We start from the raw sequence: 23,913 nt of genomic DNA on the forward strand, positions 1-23,913 counted from the left end.
AAAGAGGATTCGTGGCTAGATCAGAACCACGGTAACTACTCTGATTTCAAGAGAGTGTCGGCTCCCAGAGGCTGAGGATCTGGACAACTTGGGATGTGTTTCATCTATAAATCAAGCGTGTAGTGAACATATTTCATTGCAACCTAACAGTCCTTGAGTTCTTAGTCTGAAGGACTTCTGCCTCTCAGCAAGGAAATAATAAAGGTATCTTCCTGCTGGAAGAAAGCTGTCCAAGTTTGGAGGCTTCCTCCATTCAGACGTTCCTGGTATTTGGTTTGTGGCTTCATCCATCAGCCTTCAGTCCTGGGATTCAGGGACTGTGGTGGCTCAGGTATCCTGAGCAACGTTTCCCTGACAGTCAGTGTCCCACTGGGCCGGTGGAGGAATTCAGCATTGCACAAGGGTAAAACCCATCTCTGAACATAAGCAACAAACTGCTGCCTGGCCAGGTCTTTAACGAAAGGTGGAAGAAAACTAATGAAAACCAGAGATTTTCTGCTTCTTTCAACTGGAATTGTTCCTAGGGTGTGATTCTTTACAGATGGAAGTTTTTTAAGACTGGAAGCCCATCTGAGTCCAGCCATGGCTTTCCACAGTGCACTGGGTGAGCTGTGAGCTGCTTTCAGTGGAGTTCCCAGCTCTTTCTTGACAGCTGTAGTTAAACTGATGAGCGCACGAGGCTTACACCTGGGGAATTATGGATTAGTCTTGTTTGTAAGGAAGCAAATATAAATTAGTGTGTTTATGCTACTTTAAAAATGCTTTTAATGAGGAATCATTTGCTATTCAAAATTTCAATCTATAATAATGCCATAACCCTGCTGAGCTGATTACCATGTGCCTTGTTTAACACCCGTCTGCCACGTTGTTCTAACCTCTCGCGTATGTCCTGAGGTCTGACTGTAGCACGATGGGGCAAGACACCCCGCCTGACTCTGTGATGTGGTTCTGTCTTGTTCTGTATTGTAGATGGAACTGATCTGACTTCCAGCAGGTCCCAGGAGCAGCCTAACCATCTTCTCCAGTAACAAGGCCTGGGGTCATCATGGCAGCAGGAGTAGCAGCGTGGTTGCCCTTTGCCAGGGCAGCTGCCATAGGATGGATGCCAGTGGCCAACTGTCCCATGCCACTGGCTCCAACGGAGAAAAACAAGAGGCAGGATGAGCTGATCATTCTCAATGTGAGTGGCAGGCGTTTCCAGACCTGGAGGACTACACTGGAGAGGTACCCGGACACTCTCCTGGGCAGCACCGAGAAGGAGTTCTTCTTCAACGAAGACACTAAGGAGTACTTCTTTGACCGGGACCCTGAGGTCTTCAGGTGCATCTTAAATTTTTATAGAACTGGCAAGCTGCACTACCCCAGGTACGAGTGCATCTCCGCTTACGACGAAGAGCTTGCCTTCTATGGGATCCTCCCTGAAATCATCGGGGACTGCTGCTACGAAGAGTACAAAGACAGGAAGCGGGAAAACGCCGAGCGGCTGATGGATGACAACGACTCAGAAAACAACCAAGAGGGGTCCATGCCATCCCTGAGCTTCCGGCAGACCATGTGGCGAGCCTTTGAGAACCCCCACACCAGCACCTTAGCCTTAGTCTTTTACTACGTCACCGGTTTCTTTATTGCTGTCTCTGTGATCACTAACGTGGTGGAAACTGTCCCCTGCGGCACGGTGCCGGGAAACAAGGAGCTTCCATGTGGGGAACGCTACGCCGTGGCTTTCTTTTGCCTGGACACGGCGTGCGTGATGATTTTCACCGTTGAGTATCTGTTGAGACTCTTTGCGGCCCCGAGTCGCTACAGATTCATCAGAAGCGTGATGAGCATCATTGACGTGGTGGCCATCATGCCGTACTACATCGGCTTGGTGATGACCGACAACGAGGACGTCAGCGGGGCCTTTGTGACACTAAGGGTTTTTAGGGTTTTCAGGATTTTCAAGTTCTCTCGCCATTCCCAAGGCTTAAGAATCTTGGGCTACACTCTGAAGAGCTGTGCCTCCGAGCTTGGCTTTCTCCTCTTTTCGCTCACTATGGCAATCATCATCTTTGCAACTGTGATGTTTTATGCAGAGAAAGGGTCCTCGGCAAGCAAATTCACCAGTATTCCTGCTTCCTTTTGGTACACTATTGTAACCATGACAACACTGGGGTGAGTATTACTCTTTCTTTTCCTGAGCAGCAAGCAAGCATGTACGAGGGGCTGACTCGAGTTACTCCTCAGCATTTTCCTGGGTGCATGTTGGAAGAGGGGCTGGAACTGCTAAAGGCTTGATTGTTCTTTGCCTTACGACGTCTGTGATTTGTGCCTATGTGAAGTTGTGTAAACCAGAAACAGGCACTTACACCCACCTGACAAATGCTTGGCACGGTGGTAAATGAGTGCAGGAGGAGCAGGGCTGTGGAGTAGCAGGTCCTGTTTCGCACTCCTTCTGCTGGAGAGGGAAGTGAACAGGAGTGCAGGGGAGCTGGCAACTCCAGCTTATGTTTTTTTCCGGCGCTGATTCGAGCCGTGGGTTTCACACACAGTCACTGATGGAGCTGTTGTCTCCTTTCGCGCTGTCGGTCACTGTTTCTTTGCTTGACGTGCTGGGAACTAGAGATCTGTGGAACTGGAATGGATGTTGTGGGACGCGATACCGAAACCCCTCCGCAATCTGTGGGATGTGATGTGTTCTGTTCAACTGAGCACCATCGGGCTGCTTGTCTGTGTTTAGTTGTGAGTGTGAAAAACAACAGGAGTGTGCTGTAGCAGCTGTGGTAGAATTTCAACCGTTCCCATGGACAGGTACAAAGATAACGATATCAAAGCAAGGGGAATGTAGCCTGGAGGGCGCTTTCCCCCCTTATATTTCATTTCTGTCTTACAGATGTTTCTACTGAGATTATAGATTTGAGCTTCTGTTGCTCTGAACTAAAACCTTTGTAAGCAGAATGACCAAGCCCTCACCCCGATGGGGTTATGTAAAAGGAAGTGGGTATCACAGGCTGCTGCTCAGGCAGTCCCAGAGTTGAGATCGAAGGCGGCTTCTTAATTCCCCACATCAGAGCGAGGTACCAAGTTTGGAGTTACTCTGCAAGGAGTTTTCCCACCGGACACTTCACGCAGTTTCATACTCAGATGGAGACAATTCTCATTCCTGTAACACAGTGACCACTTTTTCTCTGAACTGCATTTGATTTTAAACACTTCTCTGTGCCTATTACACACGAGCAGGCTCCCAGCAGCACTTCTGAATTATTAAAATCATAATTCAGCTGTCAGGAAGGCGCAGGATCTGAGCACAGAACAACTGTGAGCCTGAATCTCTTCATTAAGTGAAAATGTAGAACATGTTTGTCATAGTCACCAAGAGATCCCTTTTTCCTCCCTTTTAACATCTGACAAAGCTGGCAGGTTTGTCCAGCAAAGGCTGCGCTCCTTTCCCTGGGTGTCAGCCCCTACTTAGAATTCGGAGCTGGGTTTTGGATCCCAGCACTCCCCCTACCCTGTGCTTCAGCTTTACATATTCTGACTGGTCCATACTGGTCCGTTCCCACTCTCCTGGCCCCACCAGCGTGTCTGAGCAGCTTCAGACCCCTCCCCACCAAGGGGAAATGCCTGAAAATGCCCTTCTGTGTTCTGGTTTCTGCCCAGGAAGGGTCGGACCTGTCTTCCTCTCTACACCCCTTGTGCACGTTCACACGTACGCGGCTGTATCTTTGTGAGAGGCAGGTCAGGGTGAAGGGAACACTCTGTGTCACTTGGGAACAACCCCTCAGAGACACAGACAACTACACCCTGTAGGGAGGTTGAGTCTGTTCCCCTGGCACAGGGACTTGGGCTTGGTCTTTCCCTTCCTTTTCCAGCGCACAGACAGACAAACCACCTCACTCCTGAGGACTTTTAAAGTGTCCTCCATCTGTTGTCATCACAGGAATGACAGATGAGTGAGTGCTCTGAACAAGTTGGCAGGGATTTTAAGAATCAGACACTTGAACAGGGCTTTCTGAGAGCTCACTGGGAAGGGAGGGTGCTGTCACAGCCTTAAAGCTTGAACTTCCAGTGTTACACGTGGGATTTTTGCTGCAGGATTTTAATTAAAGCAGGTGTCTCCAGCAAACAGCCTGTCAGCCAGGTTTAGTGTCGTATCACGGGCTGACAGAAGCCCAGAGACCTCAAGAGCAGCGGCCCCACAGAGGTCCTGGGCTGTCCCCTGCCCACACCACGTTCAGCAGGTACCGAGCGCTGCCTCACCCCAGCACCTGAAGCCAAACCCCTCCAGTGCCCTGCCCAAAACCTGAGCTGGAACCAGAAGTTGCTACTTTGAGCCATAAAACCCCAATTCCTGATATATCCCATCCCAGATCCCTCGGGAAGGGGGGGGGACATGACACACATGTGGAGCTGGGCAGGGTGGCGGTGGGGTCCCGGCTGCATGGGTGCAGGATGGGACAAGGCACCAGCCCTGGGCTCTGGCATCACCCGTGCCTTGCCACCATGGCACAGAAGGTCCCAGACCCTGGGATCCAAACGCCGGGTCACTTCCACCATCCCAACTGCCACTGTGTGGGGTGGGTGGGTCACATCTCCCAGCCCCCTTCACTCCCCCTGCCAAATCCTTTCAGTTCTGACAAACTGGCATTTTCATCCAGCATGTCATACCCGTTTCTGTTCAGAAGCCATTTCAGTGTGTTCAGAAGGATCTTGTTGCTAATGATGGTACTGGCAAGTCCCATCACATGGACATTGCCAAAAACACAGCCAGGGTAGCTTTCCTTTTGAACACCACAACATTTCACACTGGGTAAGTGAACATTTCCCTGAGCCTGGAATTGCTGCTTGATAGGAGAGACGTGGAACACGCAGGATACTTTAAGACATTAAAAAATTATCTCCATCCATATGAAAGGAAAGGTTACTTAGAACAGCCTGAGCATCAGCAACCCATTAACTCCCCTGCTCTGCTGCTGTTATTCCAGATTCCCAAGTATATTTAGGATACAATTGAATTTACTGATTGACCCATAAATGAAAAGCAATAAAACTGCATTTCTTCTTGTGGGTGAAGCGCTGCATAAAGTGAGAGTAAAGTGCTGCTCTTGGTGGGGTTACAATGCAAACCAGGTTTGAGACAGGCAGTTTGTGACTCGTGAGCTCCTTGGGTAATTAACAGCGCGAGGAGATGGGTACAACAGTGTTTTCTGGAACGGGAAACAAAGCAAAGGAATTCAATTACACTGACCCTGCATCCCTGATCCCTCTGCTGCACTCCTCAGCCCTGGTTTAACAGAGGCTGTTTTTAATTTAGCATGATTTAAATTTTGCTCAGGAGGTTTTATAATGAAAGCATTATTCTTGGGTGCATCTTAAATCAATCTGAATTACCAAAACAACTATTCAAAATTAATTCAAACTCCACTATCCAGCTCATGCAGAAAGGTTTTTCTCACGGGGACACCAGCTACCTGTCTTTTCCCTTGCCCTTGTTGAAACCATGGCATAGGAGGCATGAGCTTTGCCAGCCCCTGGCTGCGTCCTGCAGAGGTTTGGACCCCCCTGGACCCCCATCTCTGGAACGCAAGCGTTGCCAAAAGCAGCGCGGCAGCACGGTGCTGGTTCCTGTCCTTACATTCCTGTCCCCACCTTGGGTTTTAGCTAACACCTTACATTGCTGTAGGGATGGTTTAACTATCAGAAATGTGGTTGCCTTGTTCTGGGTGTGTGGTTTTATTCAGGTGTAAATAGCATCTGGCTGTGGACGGGGCAGCCTCACACGTCGCTGCCTCCCAGCAGCATCACCAATGCGGCTGCGGTAGGAGACCTCCCAGCTGCTGAGCCCCACACCCTTTCTGCCCAGAGCACGTACTTCTGCCAGCTTTTTACAGCTGTTCTCGTTTCACCTGACAACAGCAGCACAGCTCAGGCTCTTGGGCAGTGCCTGTGACCTGCAGCGTACGCAGCAAAGGGTGAAATGTCAGCGCCACATGTAGCAGCAGCATCCCAGGGCACGGAGCGATCCCCAGGGCTCAGCAGAGCATGGCAGCCGTGCCCCAGCATGGCTCATCCATGTCAAGAAACCAGCAGTCCTACGGACCAGGGAACAGGGGCTTCTGATGGATTCTGTTCTGGTTTGAGCTTAGGGATGTGCTGTGTGGTTTTGCTGCGTAGCCAAGGCTGAGCTCCCACGGCTCCGCGCCCTCGGGGTGGTCCTCAGAGAATCTATCTTCTGCCCAACTGTCTCCCTTACAGTCAGCAAGCACATAATGCTTTTGAGATCACTTTCCCGCTTTCCAATTTGGCTGCACTGGCCCATGGGTTTGAAAGACACACATCAGTGCACTTGGACAACACAGTCCCACCCGTGTAATTCATTTAAGGAACCAGGTTAATGCTCAGAAGTCACTAAGACAGATGTGCTGGCCTGGTTATGTCAACAGCCTGATCTGGGGTGAGAGCTGAAATCTCTTAGGGATTTTATTAGCTGAGTGCTGGGAGACCAGGGACTGGGGGGTAGGGGTCAGTTTGGGTTTGTCTCAGCTCAAGCTGGTGCCCCGTGGTTCAGCAAAACGTGGGTCAGAGAGAGCGAGTGAGAGCCAACACCTCTGGGAGACACATCACCCCCGTGTCACCCTTCCCTTGGGGGGTTTATTGGTGTTCAGTCACGGGTGAGAACAGGGGAGAAATTCAGGCAGAGCAATAGCATGTGAAACATGCTGCCACGCTGCTACCAGCTGGGCTGGGGTGAACCTGCTGGACACTGACCAGGATCCTGCAGACACTGCCAGCCCCTGTGTGAACAGAGACCCCTCTGCGGCTCCTCCTCCAGCACAAAGGCCCGAAGCCACTCAGGCTGGTAGTAACCTTCATTCACCTTCCCCCATGCAGACTAAGAGGAGTTTGCAAAGTCAGGGAGACAATAGATCCCCTCTGGAGCGCGGCCGTTCCCGGCTGCTCCGGAAGGATTGCTGCCCCATGATCACACTGCGCGTGGTGGGACTTCAGTCACTGCCACTGAACTGCACCAGGAAACACCCAGCCTGGGAAGAAAGGCTACTCTGCATAGTTAACGTGGTCACTGGGAAGATGGATGAGGTGGGGGGAGATCTCCTTTGCACAGCCGGGCACCAAAATGTAATCACTCTCCCCACTTCCCACACAGTCAACAGTTCTCACACACACAGGCCAGAGGATGGCTGGAATTCAGTGTACAGCCAGCCCAATCAAACAATGGATTGATGGAGCTGCACAAAGAAGCCATTTCCTTGAGCTCTCATTCTCCTGACTCCAGCTCCGTCTCACACGGAGTGTGTATCAGTTTTCTCCTCCTAATGGATTTACAGACCTGGTGCACGAAGTGTCTTTGTATTGGACACCACAGACAGAACCTTCCCCTTCACTATCTTGATGCAAATCTCAGGCAAGCATCTCATTTCAGAGCTATTTGTATTCACCAGGATCCCCAGAAACGTTAAAATACCTTTATGCATTTGCACAGCAAGGGGAATTCACTGGATTTCTCTCTCTCTTAAAAAAACCAGCTCTGTCCTTTGGCTTTCTGGGGCCTGGGATACACACAATGACTGCACGTAGGAGCAAACACACCATATGTGACGTGCAAGACAAAATAACTTCCCTGTGAGCTTGATTTGCTGTGTGAAAGGGATGGGTTTTGGTAAGGCCAAGGACTGGTCCCGGCTACAACTGCACCGTGACTGTTCCATTTGCCAGCGGAACCCACAGCAGAGCCGCATCTATAGCAACTGATGTAAGACATCTTCCTGAGCTCCTCTCCCTACCCCCTTTTCTTTCAAGCCTGCACTGCAGCCAGTGCCTGAGAAACACAGATTACAGATATCTCAGTGTGTGAGCGGGAGATGAGGGGCAGCGATTGGACACACACTGGATCTGAGCTATTTTTAGCCTCATAAAATGATAATTTCATAACAGCACTGACCCAGTAAAAGTAATTAGTTTACAGAGATCAGCTGAAAATGGGGAGGGGGAGGAGGGCAGAGTAGCCACTGCCAGGGACAGAGAGAGGAAGCTAAAGGCCCTGCAACAAATTAGCCACAACTAATTGCACCTCTCAGCTGATTCCAGCCTGTTCCGTCAGCCCCACTGTCACTGTGAGCTGTGGAACAAAGCTCAGGATGCTGCCCCCGCCACCCTCGCTCCTGGCAGCATCTGTACATCACACCCTGACCCAGTCTTGGCACCTAAAATCAGAAATGAACCTCCTGCCACGCTTTAGCATTAGGAAAACCAGGTGAGATCACTGCAGCTCCAGGAGGGACCTGTGTGTTCTGGGTGGCTGAAACCAGACCGTGGGTGTTCCTGTCCCCAGCACCGGGTTACCCACCCCAGGCACCGCGCTGGGACCACCTCAGGGAGGAAAATACCCGCAGAAACACGTAGGGCAAACAGAGAGACTTGTGCTCAGTGTTGAGCAGCACCCGTGCCTGTCACCCATCACTCTGCAGCACTCCGGGCTCAGCACCATGGTGCTCTCCACACACACGAGCGCCGCTGCCCGTGCAACTGGGCACGGTGTCGGTGGAAGCCGGGTGCCACCTGCCTTTGCCACGGCACGTTACCAGAGGCCACGGCAGGTTCACTTGTTGGTGACATGGCACAAGCCTCAGAAATGGTGCCATGTAACTGAGCAGCTGGTTCTCATGTACCACAGAAGCACCCTGGGGACGTGCTGCCCTGCCTGGCGCTGGCAGTCCGAGGACCCACAGCTCGGCCCCTCAAAGCTCGCCCAGGGCTGCTGGCAGCCACAGCGATTCCCCACAGCGTGGCTGGGCACAAGTTGGAGGAGAAATGAGCTCAGTCAGGTCATTTATCCACTGCCCCCCACCCCCGCTGCTCCGGCGCCCGGCACTGAAATTCGCTCCTGTCAAATCCCACCACATCCGTGGTGAATTAATCACCGTGTCCCTTCGGCACAGGCAGGCTGCTGGCTGGAGGACAGGCAGGGCTCGCCCGAGCTCTGCGGCTCCTGGACAGGCAGCGCCTGCACAAACAGATTGTGCCTATTTAACTATTTACCACAGCTACATTAGAGCACATTCAAGGGCTGTAATTCACCTCTTAAAGTTACAAGTAAGTGTGGAAGAGTTATTTTAAAATCAATATCTAACAGAATGCCATTGTTCCAACATTAAAACCTGCTGGGAAATTACTAGGAGGCATGTGGCAAGTCAAATCACTGCCTGCCAGAGGAGGAAACAATTCATTACCCCTCTAAAAGGTGCAAGTCTTTATCGGCTTTTCCTTCTGGTTTGCAGCCTCGGAAACGGCGCTGGAGCATCTGGCACTCTCTTTCTTTCCTTCTTTCCCAACTTCACCCTGGTGCTTGGGATCCATAGTGTGGATTTCCCTGACTTTCTGCAGGGGTCGGGTTTGGGTCTGGGGATGGGCACTGCGATGGTCCCCGTGGTCCCTCTCCTGATGGGGGGTGGCTCTCTGCGTGTGAGTTACCACTTCACCTGCAAAAGCATCTGCAGCCCCGGCAACACCAAACCAGGCAGCTGCTCAGAGTCATTTCTGGAGCTGGCCCTTGCCCGTGTGGGTTCAGGAGGGCGGCTGAGCCGCACGCCCAGGGAAGCCTGCTGCTTTCATCTCGGCCTGCCATCTGCAGCAACATTAAAACACAGATCAGCTTTAGCTTTTTGCCTCCAGGACTCTGCGAAATTTGGCTGATGTACATCCCCAGAAAGCTCCTGAGAGGGATTGTTTGCTTCTGAGGAGAGCAGAACCAGACTACAGGCCACTGAAATGTAAGCCTGAGGTGAGAGGCAGAGGGCTGAGTGCCGTGGAGTCTCCTCCTAACAAGGTCAGATAACTGAGGTGCTGAGCCCTCCACACATGCAGCGAGCAGCTGCTGCTCTGAGGGTGCACTGGGGCTGCCCAGTGCGACAGAAATAATACCCCAGCACCCACAACCCTCACCCAACCTGCCTCACAGCAGGCAGGGGTGAAAGCTGTCAGCATCACTTCCAACAGCTCCAGCTAATCAAGTAGCACACCCTCAGCACCGTGCAGCACCTCAGCTTTCCAGCACGGGTAATTATTTCCCACGTCCTCACTGCTCTGTTCCTTGGGGGCACGTGACTCCCCTTTGCCAGCCACGAGACACGACCTGCTGCTGTTTTTCTCATCCTGCCTCCAGTCACAGGGTTCCACATCAGATGTGAAAACAGCAGATGATAAAATCTTGAGTCACTTTCAGCCTTTAGTATTTCAATGCAGAGCCTTGGGACAGCAAGATTTCACCCCACAGTCAGAGAGCCCCTTAGTTCTTCCCTGCACTAAGGAAAACACTCCTCACTCTTGTGTAATTCCACGTATTTCCTCCCCCAGTTGCTCCAATCCTCACTGCCCATCAGGATGCTCTACGTGCTCTTTTGGGGTGTAATTTGGAGGCAACACATCAGTAATGGTACAGCCTTTCCTCTAGATTGGTATGACCTGGAGCACAAGGGAGCCATCCTCCTTAACTATTAACTGCAGGCACCATGGTACGAACCAAGGCAGCACTTTATCCCTCAGTTGCAAAGGTTCATGCAAGCCAGCTGCTCTCACAGCCCAATGCTTGGCAGGAGGAAGCTGTGTGCAAAAAGGAAGCTAAGAGAAAGCTGCTCCGAGCCCCCTGCTCCCAGATCCAGACCCTCTGGTGTGGCTGAGGAACCCTCTTTGAGAGCAAACCCAGCCATCCTGTGCTTGCTGCAGCCGGGCTCACAGTGCCAAGAGCTCCCTGAGCTGCGTTCTGCCTGCATGAAGCGAGGCTGGAAGATGTGCTCCAGGAGTGCTGCAGGGGCACATCTTCTCTCGCTGCTAACGGGTGCCCAGCCCATGGACCAGAGGAGCACTAGGCTAAAATGCATCCTCCCAGCTCAGCCCCTGCTGAGCCCCACTGCCCGCTCACACAGAGAAAACCTTACTCTTTCCCTGCCATTGATTTCAGGACTCATTCTCAATTATAATCCAGTTCTGGTGTCTTTTGAGGCTTATGGAGCTTCTTGGCCTTCTGTTATCAATATTAAATGGAGAAAAGCTCCGATTGCTTCTCTCTGCCTCCTCAGAGGGAAGGCAGGAGTGGGCTGCTGCTGGTTTCACAGACTCTGACACCTCCGTTACTCGGCTGCATGAGAGCCTTTTCTAGTAATCACTGTCTGAAATGAGTAGAAACAGGACTTAAATTTACCACTCTGAACATGAATCAATGGAGCGTTCCTGCCAACACACATCCCTCACTGTCACACACTCTCGCTGTGCCGTTGGTTCAGGGAGATTTCGAACCCCGTCTCCCAGCCAGCGTTGCACCTCTGAGATGCCCTTTCCATGGAGCTCACCCTCCCATCTCCACATGATTAACCAAAGCACGAACCCCCTCCCTTCTGCCACGCCAGCACGTGCCTTAAAGCCTCCTGCAAGGCCACTACATTGTGCAGATGGGCAACCACGGTCAGCTCACAGGAGGCAAGCACAACTTTTACTTGGTGCCTCTTTCGTTTTCCTGCCTACTTACATCTGCCTCACCGTCTGTTCATCAATCCAGGGAGCATCCATCATGTAATAGGATGAGTCCTACTGAGTCAGACGCTCTGCTTCAGTTCATGAAATGAGTTGGCATGGAGTTCTAGCCTTGGCACGCTAGATGCAGAAGACTTCAGCCCTTTTAGATATTTTTCTGCTAGAGAGGAATAGTGGGGCCAGAGTAAAGAATAGAAACGCTCATTCAGCACAGCAGCTGTTGAATGAAAATACCCAAACCGCAGGAAATTAGGTAAAAGCCACTGAAGGTCGAAGCAAGTGGTAAGCTGGGCTGAAGGATACAAGATTTTGGGCTGCAGAGGGCTGAGCAGGATGAATTCCACCACTAATGAGCTTAGTGAATAAGCTCATTACCTAATGAGCTCTATTGAACAAGCTTGATTTCCAGCCTAGGGAAAGCCTTCTTGAACAGATAACAGATAGGTAAACAGCTCCATCAGTTTACACACAGAAGATGTGTCTGTAGCTCAAGAGCAATGTCAGGGTCACAGTCAGATTCCCTCCTGATGGTGCAGAGGGCAGGATGGATGGGAAAAGCAACCATAGAGGCTCTTCTCCAGTTTTGACCTTTCTCTACAAGTTGTGGTACAAACAAGGATGCACAGCAAAGCGACCTGTGAAAACACACGTCCTAGTAACCCTCCTTTGGCATTAACACAGGACTTCCCCTTCTTATGAGACACCCCAGTGCTGGACTAGGTACCTTTCCGAGGGCCTTTCCAACCAAAATCATTCTGTGAGTGTACGAAGAGTTGCTCCTGGAATGGCACACCTCTGTGGACCTGAAACCCCAGCCCTGCTTCTGTGGCCTGGCAAGCTCTGCCATGCAAAGGGAGAGGTCCTGCCAAATGGCCCCAAGGGAACCTCACATCCACACCGTCCTGGGACAGGTCTTGGGGACAACTCATGATCCCAAAGGCTACAAGCCCTGGAGTACCCTGTCTGCAAGGAACAGGCTGTCATGTACCACACACTGTTCAGCACAGTATGAGATTCCATCAGCTTGGGAGGGGAAGGAGAAAAGGAGGTTCCAGACATGGAGAATGGATCTATGAATGGTGGGAGCAAAAGCTTTAAATCCTAATTTTGTCTTCTACTTAGTGACACTGCATTAATTTTTACCATTCTTCTCCCAGATTTTCAGCATACACTGAGGTACCCTTTAAACTCTCCGGCTCCTGGAGTCGTGCCACTCTGAGATGCTGTCACTGTCTGTTATGGCCTGAGCAGGGCTAAAAACTGAAGAGCAAAAGAGAAGGAAAAGTCCAAACTTTTCAGTAAAAAAACAGCTCCTAATTTGGGGGGGGAGATAACAGGTGCTCAGTCTCTAAATCTCTACATCCACTGCGAGCTCTGCAGGCATGCCCTGAGGGGCACAGCACTGGGTAAACAAAGGCACGCAGCTCCCTTGTCCCTGTCGCAGAGACTCACATGATCGCAGCACAGAGTCTGGCAGCAAACGGACTGTGAACTGAAAGTGAATTTCAGCAGCTTTTATGATTCATTTGTTGCCAGGAAGGAAGGAGGTGGCTGTAGCTCCTCGTTAGCCGTGTCCAGGGGGGGTTCACTGGCTGCTGCAGCACAAGAAGCCCCGTGAGAGGCTGTGGCTGTGCCATCCTCCTGGGTCGGCTGTGTGGACAGCTCGGACAGCCCCTCGTAATTAAAACCTAAATAACTTCTAAGGGTTCTGCCCCCCCTGACCACAGTGTGCATCAGGAGTAACTTCATGACAGCCACTGACTCACACCGGCAGAAAACAAGTCAGTGGCAGCGCCAGGGGCTCTGTGGTTCTGAAAAGCTTGGGGTGTAATCTGGGGACATGTTAGGCACTACTTTAATGGGAAGGACATCACAGCAAGAGATGCCTGCTGGTGCCAGGGCCTTCCCAGAGCTGTATCTCATCCTTCACATTGCCAGTGCTTTCCCTGGACCTGCCAGGAAGAGCGGCGATTCCAGCTCGCAGCACGAGCTGCTCTGTACTTCAGGCACTTCAGGAAAGTGTTGGATAGAATCTGTGTGCAGCCATTAATAACCACTTCCCTGGCAATAGCAAACAGAGTGGGCAGGCAGCACATCTACTACCTATAGCACTTGGCTGTACAATAAATTAAATCCACCCAGTAAATCACGGCAGGCTGAGAGGAAGGGGCAGTTATCTGTGCGTACCGACCCTTTATCTGCGATGAGAGAGACTCACAATGAAAATTACTGGAGACTAAACACAAGTCAGGTGAGGATCTGTGGAATTTCATAGGCACCAAGCATGGCTGATGCAGCCTGCACTCGGAGCAGCATGCAGACAGACAGACAGACAGACGGACAGGCAGCCACAGCAGCATGCAGACAGACGCCCAGGGTGCTGCACAGCCATTAGGCAGCACCTTTGCTGAACGTGGTTAATAACATCAGACAGCTTAACACGAGCGAGTGGTGACAGCACAGCACAGCACCGGAGCAGGAGTTACCTGCTGGAGCCGGCTGAGACCCTCCCGGTAGCGGTGGGCGACAGCTCCCCTTTACCTTGCCGTGTCCCGTTTAAGGGATGACTCCTCACTTCACCCCCAGCTCGCTGCTGGATTGCACAGGCAGATCTGCCTCTTCCTCTACCGCCCCGCATCGCGCCTGATGGAGGGGACCATAAAACATGCTGTAGAAGGATGTCTTGTGTCCTGCATCTCTGGACAATGTTTCTCCCCAGTGAGCTGTCACAGTGGCTTAGTGTAATGGGCTTCTGAAGGCCAGATATTGCTGCCAAGGGACGAGGCAAAGGGGTTTTTAGAGAGGCACGGCCATTTCTCTCACCCTCTCCTGTCACTGGGCAGGGATATAAATGTACATACAGCAGCATCTCTGCTGCTGCCAAGCTCTGACCGTGACTCTGGACAAAGAGCTTCCTCTGAGCACATCAGAATCCCAGTAACTTCGTGCTTCCCACAGCGACCTTCAACAGGCGCTGGGGAAGGAGCCGGTGCCCATCCATCAGTTCACTGTATGAATCTCTGGGCCAGGGCTCTCAGTCAAGCGAGACGCAGAGTCCCACCTCTGGCTGTGAAATCCAGAGCTGTGCTCTGCTCTTTGGACACCCAAGAGCTGTTGCCAGCCCCTGGGCAATGAGCTTTACAGATGGGGAAACCTCTGACACGCTGAATCCCCGGCTGCCTGGAGTTTGGCCTGGCCAATGTGCACAGCCAGGTACCCCCTCACCCCACCCCACGATCGCTCCCATTACAACGCTGTGGCCAGGCACTGTCTGCACCGCGCAGCCAAAAGGCCAGAGGTCCAGAGGGAAGGAGACCTGACGGTGGTCACACAGCCAGCGTGTCAGTAATCAGCTCCAGCTCCTTCCAAACGAGCCCTGTTATCTAAATTAAATATCAAAGAACTCCATCCCCTCCGGCAGATAAAAGGAGAGAATGGTGGGGAGGAAAGACAAAATCACAGGGAGTTTGAGATGATAGAGTAAGAGCTGTTGCCCAGGTCTGTGTTCTGCTGCTTCGCGGGGGAAGAGCGAAAATGATGTAGCAAAACGCAAACAGGAGTCGCTTCTTTCCCAGACGCTGATTTATTATTTAAGAGGAAAGTGCTATAAATACCTAATCTGCAGAATCATCTAGCCAGGAGATGTATGCATGCATGTAAAGAAACACACGTGTGTCCCTGCGGGCTCAGCCCAGGGGCTGTGGCTCTGCACAGCCAGCGGATCGGCTCTTTGTGCCGGTGTCGGTGAGTTAGTGATGTGGTCCCGGCTGTTCCCACCTCCCTCACCCGGTGCTGCTGTCCCTGTACTGGCCTCTCCCCCGTTAAACCAGTCCTGCAATTCACGTGCTTTAGTAGATTGTGGCCGTACCCTTTGCCAGGAGGACACTGGCACCTCACACACTTGGATGGGAACGTGGGACGTGCATGTCGCTGGGTCCTTCAGAACTGGACCCAGGGCTTACTCCAGTGGGATGTACGGACTCTGAGAGAGGTGCTGCCACGCAGCACGTTAAACAGCAGCAAAATCAGTCTGGTTAAGTCAGGATTTAATGTAAGGGCACGAGTTTTTATAATATAATCCATTTTAAAGCACTCCTAGAGATGCTGCTCTATGGTAAGATTAGATTTTACCAAACCTGACCTACCAGGTGCAGCCCAAATAATTTGTGTAACAGAGTGGAATTGCAGAACTCAGTTTGCCATCCAAGATGCAGCGCATCCTGGAGGTCTCTTTTTCCCTGTGCTGGTTCCAGCTGGGACACAGTTAATTTCCCCAGCCCGGGTCTGGGGTCTGGGTTCGTGCTGGAAGTGGTGCTGGTAACTCAGGGATGGTTCTGGTGCCGCTGAGCAGCGCCTGCACAGAGTCAAGGGCTATTCTGTTGCAATTATGTAATTTTATTTTATTTCAATTATTAAACTGCTCTTGGCTCAACCCATGAGCTTTCTCACGCTGACCCTTCCCATTCCCTCCCCCATCACACTGGGGGCTCCTGAGAGCAGAGATAAACAGCGCTCAGCTCACACCAGACTCCCCACCAACACCCAGGTCGCCCTGCATCGCTGCTTGCCTGCAGCATGGCGCAGAGCCCACAGCCCCACTTTCAGCTCCGTCACCAGTCTTGCCCGAGGAAAAAGGTCCCTTGGGCAGGGAGTGAGCACATCCCCACATACTGAGCAGAGACTCCAAGTTCCCAATTGTGGTTTCATCTGTTTCAGAAGCGTTTCTTGGTTTCCTTAAGTAACACGACAGCATCTGCCTGCCCTGAGCTGCACAGCACACTGCGCACACGCGATGTTTCCAACCACAGGAGCACACAGAACAGTCCTTTAAAAATACACCTCAGTGGGAGCTCTGGAGATGTTTGTGCAGCTCTGCTCGGGTCACCTGTAGGTACAGCAGGAATAAAACCCAAAGCACCCGAATCTCTAACTGACCGGAGGGACTCTCCCTGTAAGATGCTCGAGCATCTCAGGGGCACGCCAGGCTTCCCGCTGAGAGCGTGCCGGGGCTGCGCTGCGCCGACACTCACAGGAACAACAACAAATGCAACAAATCATCTGCTTAGTCAGCAGGCAGAGTCCAGCCCTGGAATCTAAAGACAAGCACTCTGCCTGAGCAGCATTCAGGGTTTATTTCCCCCTGCACAGCTCTGTCCCTGGTTAATGAAACACTGCAAGGTCCATCCACTTTAAGCAATTACAGTAATTGCTTAAAGTAACCAGCGTAACGCCATGGTTGGAGCATGGGAATGCCAGGGACACTTTGGGATCTTTCAGTGCAAACACAGGGAGAACAGCAATCAGGAGAGCAGAAGCCCTAGGCCACAGCCCAGCCCACAGGGCTCAGTCTTAACTTCTGCCTTCTGCAATTTTGAATCCCACGAGCACCATGAGGGTGTCTGTCCTTTGCTGTCCTCCCTCATCCTGTCCTTGGGGTGAGGAGCTGCCTGGCAGGGAGGAATCATTTGTCTTCTGTCCCATCCAGATACCTGCCAGTGCCAGTGCAAGCTGAGGGACCTAATTCCTAAAAGTAAAAGACTCTTCCTCAGGGACCTGGGGAAGAAAAGAGCTGCTAAGGGCCAGTCACTTCTGCTGCCTCTCCTCCTGCTTTTTTTCCTACTGTGCATCCTCCCAAAACGTCTTTTTCCTTTTTCCCCTCCATCTGAGCCACATCCTGCTCTCCCCTCCCTTGGCAGAGCACTGAGCTCCTCTTTAGGGGCTGCTTCAGAACCATAGGATGTGGTGGTGCTGCAGCCCCTGGTAGGTGACCCCAGCGTCTCACAACTCAAGTGCTATGGCAGTTGTAGTGTTGCCATGTCTGCAACCCTGTGACAGCTCTGCAGAGCCAACAGCTGGTGTCTGAGATGATTCTGGTGACGTGAGATGATTTCAGAGACTAATGTTCTCCCAGCTCACTATTGACACATGGGACGGGTAAATGAGATTTACTTTGGCATCTCATTCACTTCTCAATCCATCTTCTCTAGTACTTCTCTGTTCTCCCCTCCAGCCTGCACATGGAAAGGTCAATCAGTTTAATTACAGATGTTAGACACATACGTGCCATTTGGAGCCCTGCTAAGCTCAGGTACCTGCAATGCTGCCGCACCCTCCAACCGACTTTTGCACCAAATCCAATGGCAACAGGTTTCTTAGTGCTGCAAAGGAACCACTCTGCGTGGTCACTGGGCTGGTAAGGAGAGAAAGAAACGACTGCAGAGTTCTAATGTCTGTCAGAACAAGCTGCCAGCACTCACTGAAGTTCCCTGCCTTCCCCTATAAACTCTGGCATCACCATGCAATGAAGGCCACTCCCCATTTTTAATTGCACTCTCACCTTTCATTAACGGGGCTTTGAGCAGTGCACAACCCCACAGAAATAGGTCCACAGCGTCCGTGCAGGGTGGAAATGGGCCATGATGGTGGGAGAGCAGGCAAGCGCTCCAGGCTCTGCAGCAGCTCAGGGACTCGGCACAGCAGGGCCTTCCTCACCATCCAGGGACTTTACTCTTAAAGCCAGCAAGGGCTGGGCAGCGTTCCCCACACTCTACACGCCCTGAGGCGTACCACAGCCCGGGAAGGTGACAGCTTTCAGGAGCTCTGAAAAGTCACATTTTAACTTTATTTCCATAATAAGGAGCCCAGTGAGCAGCTCTGCCAGGAAGATCTATCTGCAGACCTCACATTTATGTTTTCATGTCATTTCTGAACTTCCCATAAACAGCAGATTTTATGGCTAATAGCAGTAATAGTCCCAAGGGCAGCAACGTTGTTGATGGCTTCGGTTGCGGGCGCAAAGGCTGCCTGCATCTGTGCCACAGTGCCCAAGGGACCGATCCTGAGGGACGTTCAGCGTGGCCCTGGCCACGTCTGGAGCTCACCTGGCTCTGCCTGCAATGCACCGAACCCCCAGCATGAGGCCATAAAGCACGAACTCAGGGTCTGGCAGACACAGACCCCATCGCTGAGAGCTGGGGGTGGAAAGGTTCTTCCCCCCCCCCAAGCACGCCGGGGCCTCAGAAGGGCTTTTACAGTAAGAGGAACAGGCTGCCCCTCTCTTTGCCAGGGTGCAGGCTCCTTAACCCCCACTTTAGTAAGAGTCTAGGAGCAAAGTCCACCTTTCTTCCTGGCCACCTTGGTTTCCTCGTGCCCCTTGCAGCCCCCGAGCCCCCGCGCTGCAGCTGAGCGGCCGTGTGCCAGGGCCGGGCGCAGCTGCACTGGCCGCACTGGGGGAACAGGAAGGCTGCACCGCAGCCAAGCGTGGGGCTGTGGGAGCCGGGCGCAGCTGGGGCACAGGACCCTGCCTGCCCCAAAACCCCTCGGCTCTGCAGAGCCAAGAGGGGCTGGGGGAAACACAGCAAAACCCTCACAGACAGGCTTTACTCCAGTGCTTTAAGGCTGAGCTTGTCAAAGGCTCCAGGGGAGCCCAGGTCAGCCGGGGGGTTCTGTCCTGGGCTCTGGTGAGGCCACACAGTGCTGGGGTCAGGGTTGGGCCCCTTGCTACAAGAAGGATATGGAGGCACTGGAGCGGGTCCAGAGACAGGCAGTAAAGTGGGGAAGGGTGTGCAGCACCAGTCTGATAGGAGCAACTGAGGGAACTGGGGGTTTGGTCTGAAGGAGGCTGAGGGTAGACCTACTAGCTCTCTACAACTCCCTGGAAGGAGGGTGTAGCCAGGTGGCAGTCAGTCGCTTCTCTCAAGTAACAAGAGGAAATGGCCTCAAGATGTGTCCAGGAGGTTTAGGCTGGATCTTAGGGAAAATTTCATCACTTAGAGAGTAATCAGGCATTGTCCAGGCTGCCCAGAGAGGTGGTGGACAGGTCTAGTTGACATGGTGGTGTTGGACAGACAGTTGTACTTGATGATCGTAGAGGTCTTTGATTCCCTGGCTGTATGAAGCTCTCCCCCCGAGGACCCTCCCCAGCCCACAGCTCTGGCACAGGCTGCTGGGAGGCTACAGAGGAGCCAGCAGCACCTGAGACCTCCCCACTCCTTGCCCTGCAGTGGGCTGGCAGGAAATGTTTCCCAACAGAAACCTGTGGTCTCTTGGGGATTACAACACCATTTGTTCTAATTCTTGTTGACATTTCATTTCACACACTATTAAATGAACCCCTTCAGAAGGAAGAAACAGAAATTTGCTATAGAAGAGAGAAAAATACTGTGTGCTTTAGGAGAAAACAAGCTCATGATTTATTCTTCTGATATAGTTACCCTGTACGGTGCAAAGCATCCAGCCAACCCTGAACTGCACGGCTCTATCCTACGCGATGCTGCGCTCGGCGACCGTGGCAGCGAAGGCACCAAGCTAACGACACACACTTCTACTATTCTCCCCACTTTTAAACCAGTCACAGTATCTCTAGCTAAACCAGCCTTTCCCTTCGTTTGTGAGTTGAAATGCTTTCCCTAAATACCTCGCCTGGTATCCGCAACAGTGTGGTACCGGCTGATGGAAGGAGAAGTGTAAGGGAACTTAAATGAATCATTTTTTATTTGACCAATTTAGCAATGACAAAGAATATCAATCACTTCTGTACTGGGGCTGTGGAGTAAGCAGATATCCTGACACATTTTATCCCTCTCTTTGAACAATTTGAAATGACCTCTGGAGGGGGAACAAGGTGCGAAAGGCAGCTGTGGGGAGATGGAGCGAGGAGGGTGAGGGATGCCCTGGCTCTGGCAGATTGGGGCAGAAGGGATGTGGGGAGAGTGGTGCCAAGATGGACCCTCACAGTGGGGGGAGCACGGCTCCCAGCTTTGGTGGGATCCTGGGGCATGCAGGGACCCCCAAGCCGATGGGAAATCCCATCAGTGAGGAGGCTGCTGTAAAACACAGCTTCCATCGGCGTTCCGGGGCCTGGGCTCCCGACGTGCTGCGCTCCTCTGCTGTGGTGATTAAAGCTCAGTGAAGTCATTAATGCTGAGACGTTCTTCACCGTATCGCATTAAGAGAGACTTTCTCACTTAAAGGCAACAGCCCCCTTTCTGCCTTTCCAATCTGCTCGCACAGGGAGGTGTAACACCGGCGGTGCTGCGGAGGCCGTTACCGTATGGCTGAGCAACAGGTTGACACGGTGTAAAGATACAGTTATGGGGCTAAACAAAGGCCGTTACTCATAGAAATCACAGGAGTTCACAACCACAACCCATCCCAGCAGGGAGGTGTCCTGCTGCACTGCCCCAAGGGCTGCCAAGGCTGAATGAACTGAGTGGCAGTCTGTCCGAGCAGCGGTCTGTCCACCCAGTCCCTGGGCACAGTGAGAGGCAGAGGGATGGGTGCACAGCACCATCCCTTCTCCAGCCCAGCACCTAGATCCACCCAGGATCCAGGAGGATGAATTTGGAGGATGATGTGAACTTCTACTTTCCCAATTTTTAAACTAGGATTATGTCATATAATATCCTTAAAGATATTCCCCAGGGCCACTCACTTTTACAGTGAATAATATCTAATCACCCATTTCTTCCCATATAATATACTACCGCCTTCTAAATTTGTCGATCTAATTAGCTCTTTCCCCTAACACTCAGTATGATTAAATCTGTATTAAAACTTTCTGTGCAGCACAAGAGCAGACACACCTGAGCATTTTCTAAATTTAGCAGAGGACAATATTTAATGGGTTATTTTTAATGGATGCTGGGATTGCTGCATAAATGAATTCTGATTTGAAGTGCCTCAGCCTCCTTATTTTTTTCCTCAGGTCCCTTAAATTGTATATCAAGCAGATTAGAAAGAATAATGGAGAGCCCTACCTGCTCCCATCCATCATGTATCCTTCAGAGCTAAATTAACAATGAGCACTTTATGCAAAAAGAGGTGGAAGAAACCGGGTTTCTTTATCCTTCAGCTTCATCATTTTGCAAGATGTGTCAGATCAGACATATCTGGGCTCATCCTGCAGCTTCCAGGCAGGTTGAACAGGGCTGGAGACAATTCCTGAGGAGTTTCATAACTTGCCTTTAATCCAAATTCTGGGCAGATTTGCATCGTTTAGAGTAATTAAAAGGCCCATTTGTGGGTTGTGGAGCAGCGACCTGATCTCCTTTGTCAGAGTGGCTGCTGATAGGAACCATCAGTGCATCACAAATGATGAAAAGCTTTGTCATGCACCAGCACCCCGCAGACTGCCAGCGCCAAGGCAAAGCCGCTCAGCACCCACCTGCGAAGCCTCGTGCTCCTGGGGGACCCAACTGTCCCCAAAGCTGCAGGCTTGGGGTTATCCAAGCCATGTGAAAGCCCCTGGTTGGGGAACATCAGCCACACTCCAAGGGAACTCCTGCCAGAGTGAGGGCTGGGCTGTCTCAGGGCTCTCTCCAGAGCTTGGGAGGGAATTGAAATTGCTCGGTGCGACTGGCCACTAAGGAGGCAAAGTGGGAAGGATGGAAGACCTGACAGTGCCAGCTCCAAGATAAAAAGGGGTAAAAGTCTCTGATGGGATCTCTCCCAGCTCCCCTCACTGTCATTAGGCAGGTAGATGGGGAACCATGTGGTGCTGCTGAGGGCTCTGCACTGCACAGAAGGCTCTGTGTGCCTCTATCTCCAATATTTCCTGTTGCCAGTGCAGGAATTCATCTGAATCATGTTGTGAGGGGTGAAAGTCGGTTCCTGGCCCATTTAACCATTCAGCCACCTCTTTCATTAGAGTCCAGTGGCAGAAAGATAACCAATTCCATCTCCATAATTACAAAGACATCCACAGCAGGAGACAATAAGGTTGTTTCTTACAGAGGATTTGAATTACTTCAATTACCGTGTCTGAAGCTCCCATTCAGGGAAGCGTGAGGTTTGGGAATACTTTAGAGCAATCAATTGTGCCTGATTGGTTATATTCAATAAAACTAGATGGGAGAATCTTTTTTTTTGTTCCCTTTAGGCAATACAAGCTCAAAGACTTGTACAAGCTCTCTGCCCACCCCCCAGGGTTGTCACCTGAACAAAGCAAAGGCACAAGCTGGAGAAAGGAGAAGCTAATATTCCATAGGCATTTAGGCTGCTCCTTCCCTATGAGGCAGTTTAACTCCACATGTCACCCACAGAACAGAGCTGGGTTAGGGGGGTTGGTGCTTCACCCCCTCCCTTTGCAGAAGAAACTGAGACACAGGGAGGGAAGTGAGCTGGGAAGAGGAATCCCCGCTGCCTGTGTATGAACACAAGGAGATGCAGTAGGATCTGGGGCTGGGCTGTAACCAGAGACGCAGGAACAGGACCTGATCCCAGCCCTGACACGGGGCAGATCCACTCCACACACGAAATCCAGCCAAGCTGAAGTCTGACCCCTTGTCCACACGCAGTTCTCAGCACTAATTAAAATGCACTTTCTCTTCTCTTAGTCAATAAAATAAACAATAGGCAGGGGGAATACAAAGAGCTTCCTCTGAGCAGTGCAGGTTCTCAAAGATGCTTTACAGCACTAGAGAGCAGACACAAAAGCTGTGATGTGTTTATTTCTGTATAAACCTGTTCCTCTGGTGTCACTTTTGGGGTGGAAGAAAAGAAACACGCTTCCACCTCAGCACTTCAGAACGTCCAGGGGATTTAAAGCAGATCCTCATTACCAGATCTGTAATCCTGTCTTTGGAAGGCATGCAGAAAAATGGGTATGCCTCAAAAACCTACAATACATTCATGTTTCTTAACTAATCCACTCCTGGTCAGCCAGCCCTCCAACTTACAGCTGATTTGAAGCAGAGATACGAGTTCAGACAGGTTTAAAATCCCACATTGAATAGAAACTCTGCTGATGTGAGGCCATGGTTATGAACATGCTCTCATCTCTCAGGGATGGGGGTGACAGTGGGAACTCCACCAAGCCTCAAGCACCTCACTGGCTCCAAGCTTATTACATCTCCTAAAAGTTTCCCCTAAGAAGAGACTCTTTCTCTTCATTTCCACTCTGATCAACCCCCCCATCGCCTGCAGCAGCCCACCCTGTTACACCTGAGACACTTCCAGGTGCTGCTCTCAGATCTCTCTTGGGCAGGGAGGGCTGTTCCTTCTGAGAGAAACACAGATTGATGAACACTACAGTCGCCCACTGGCAGGAGCACCGTGCCAACCCAACACCCTGCACGGGCTCCACAGAACCCCTGAGCACATGGTTCGTGTGGGCAGCCCTGGGTCCTGAAGCAAGGCACATCTGGGAGCTGGGTGCTGTACAGACTGGTTTAATAAGGCTCAGCTTTGCTGCACCCCACATTGCAGCTCAGCCCTTTCCAGTGAGCTCCCTAAGCCAGCCCCACAGCCTCCTCCCACAGCGAGAATGCAAAGGTGAGGAAAGTAAAGCCATGTGCTCCCCAGGGAAATTAAAGTGGTCATGTTGGAGCTGGGGCTGCAATGGGGCAGGAACGATGCTTGCATTATCAGTGGAGTATCAGTAATTGTGAA

The 23,913-nt window shown here is 51.6% G+C and overlaps 1 protein-coding gene across 2 annotated transcripts in view; it reads left to right on the top strand.

The window, feature by feature from the left end:
* Nucleotides 1–1,045: 1,045 nt before the first annotated feature.
* Nucleotides 1,046–23,913, top strand: part of KCND3 (potassium voltage-gated channel subfamily D member 3) — a gene marked incomplete at both ends in the record, with an annotated part of 100,072 nt that continues 77,204 nt past the window's right edge. For both annotated transcript variants that reach the window (XM_084275895.1, XM_084275896.1), the window contains one exon: nt 1,046–2,154. In XM_084275895.1, coding sequence (XP_084132021.1) covers nt 1,046–2,154 — 1,109 coding nt within the window. The remainder of the gene's footprint in view (nt 2,155–23,913) is intronic.

This window comes from Gallinula chloropus (assembly GCF_964237585.1).
Source record: "Gallinula chloropus genome assembly, chromosome: 27".
Taxonomy (NCBI): domain Eukaryota; kingdom Metazoa; phylum Chordata; class Aves; order Gruiformes; family Rallidae; genus Gallinula; species Gallinula chloropus.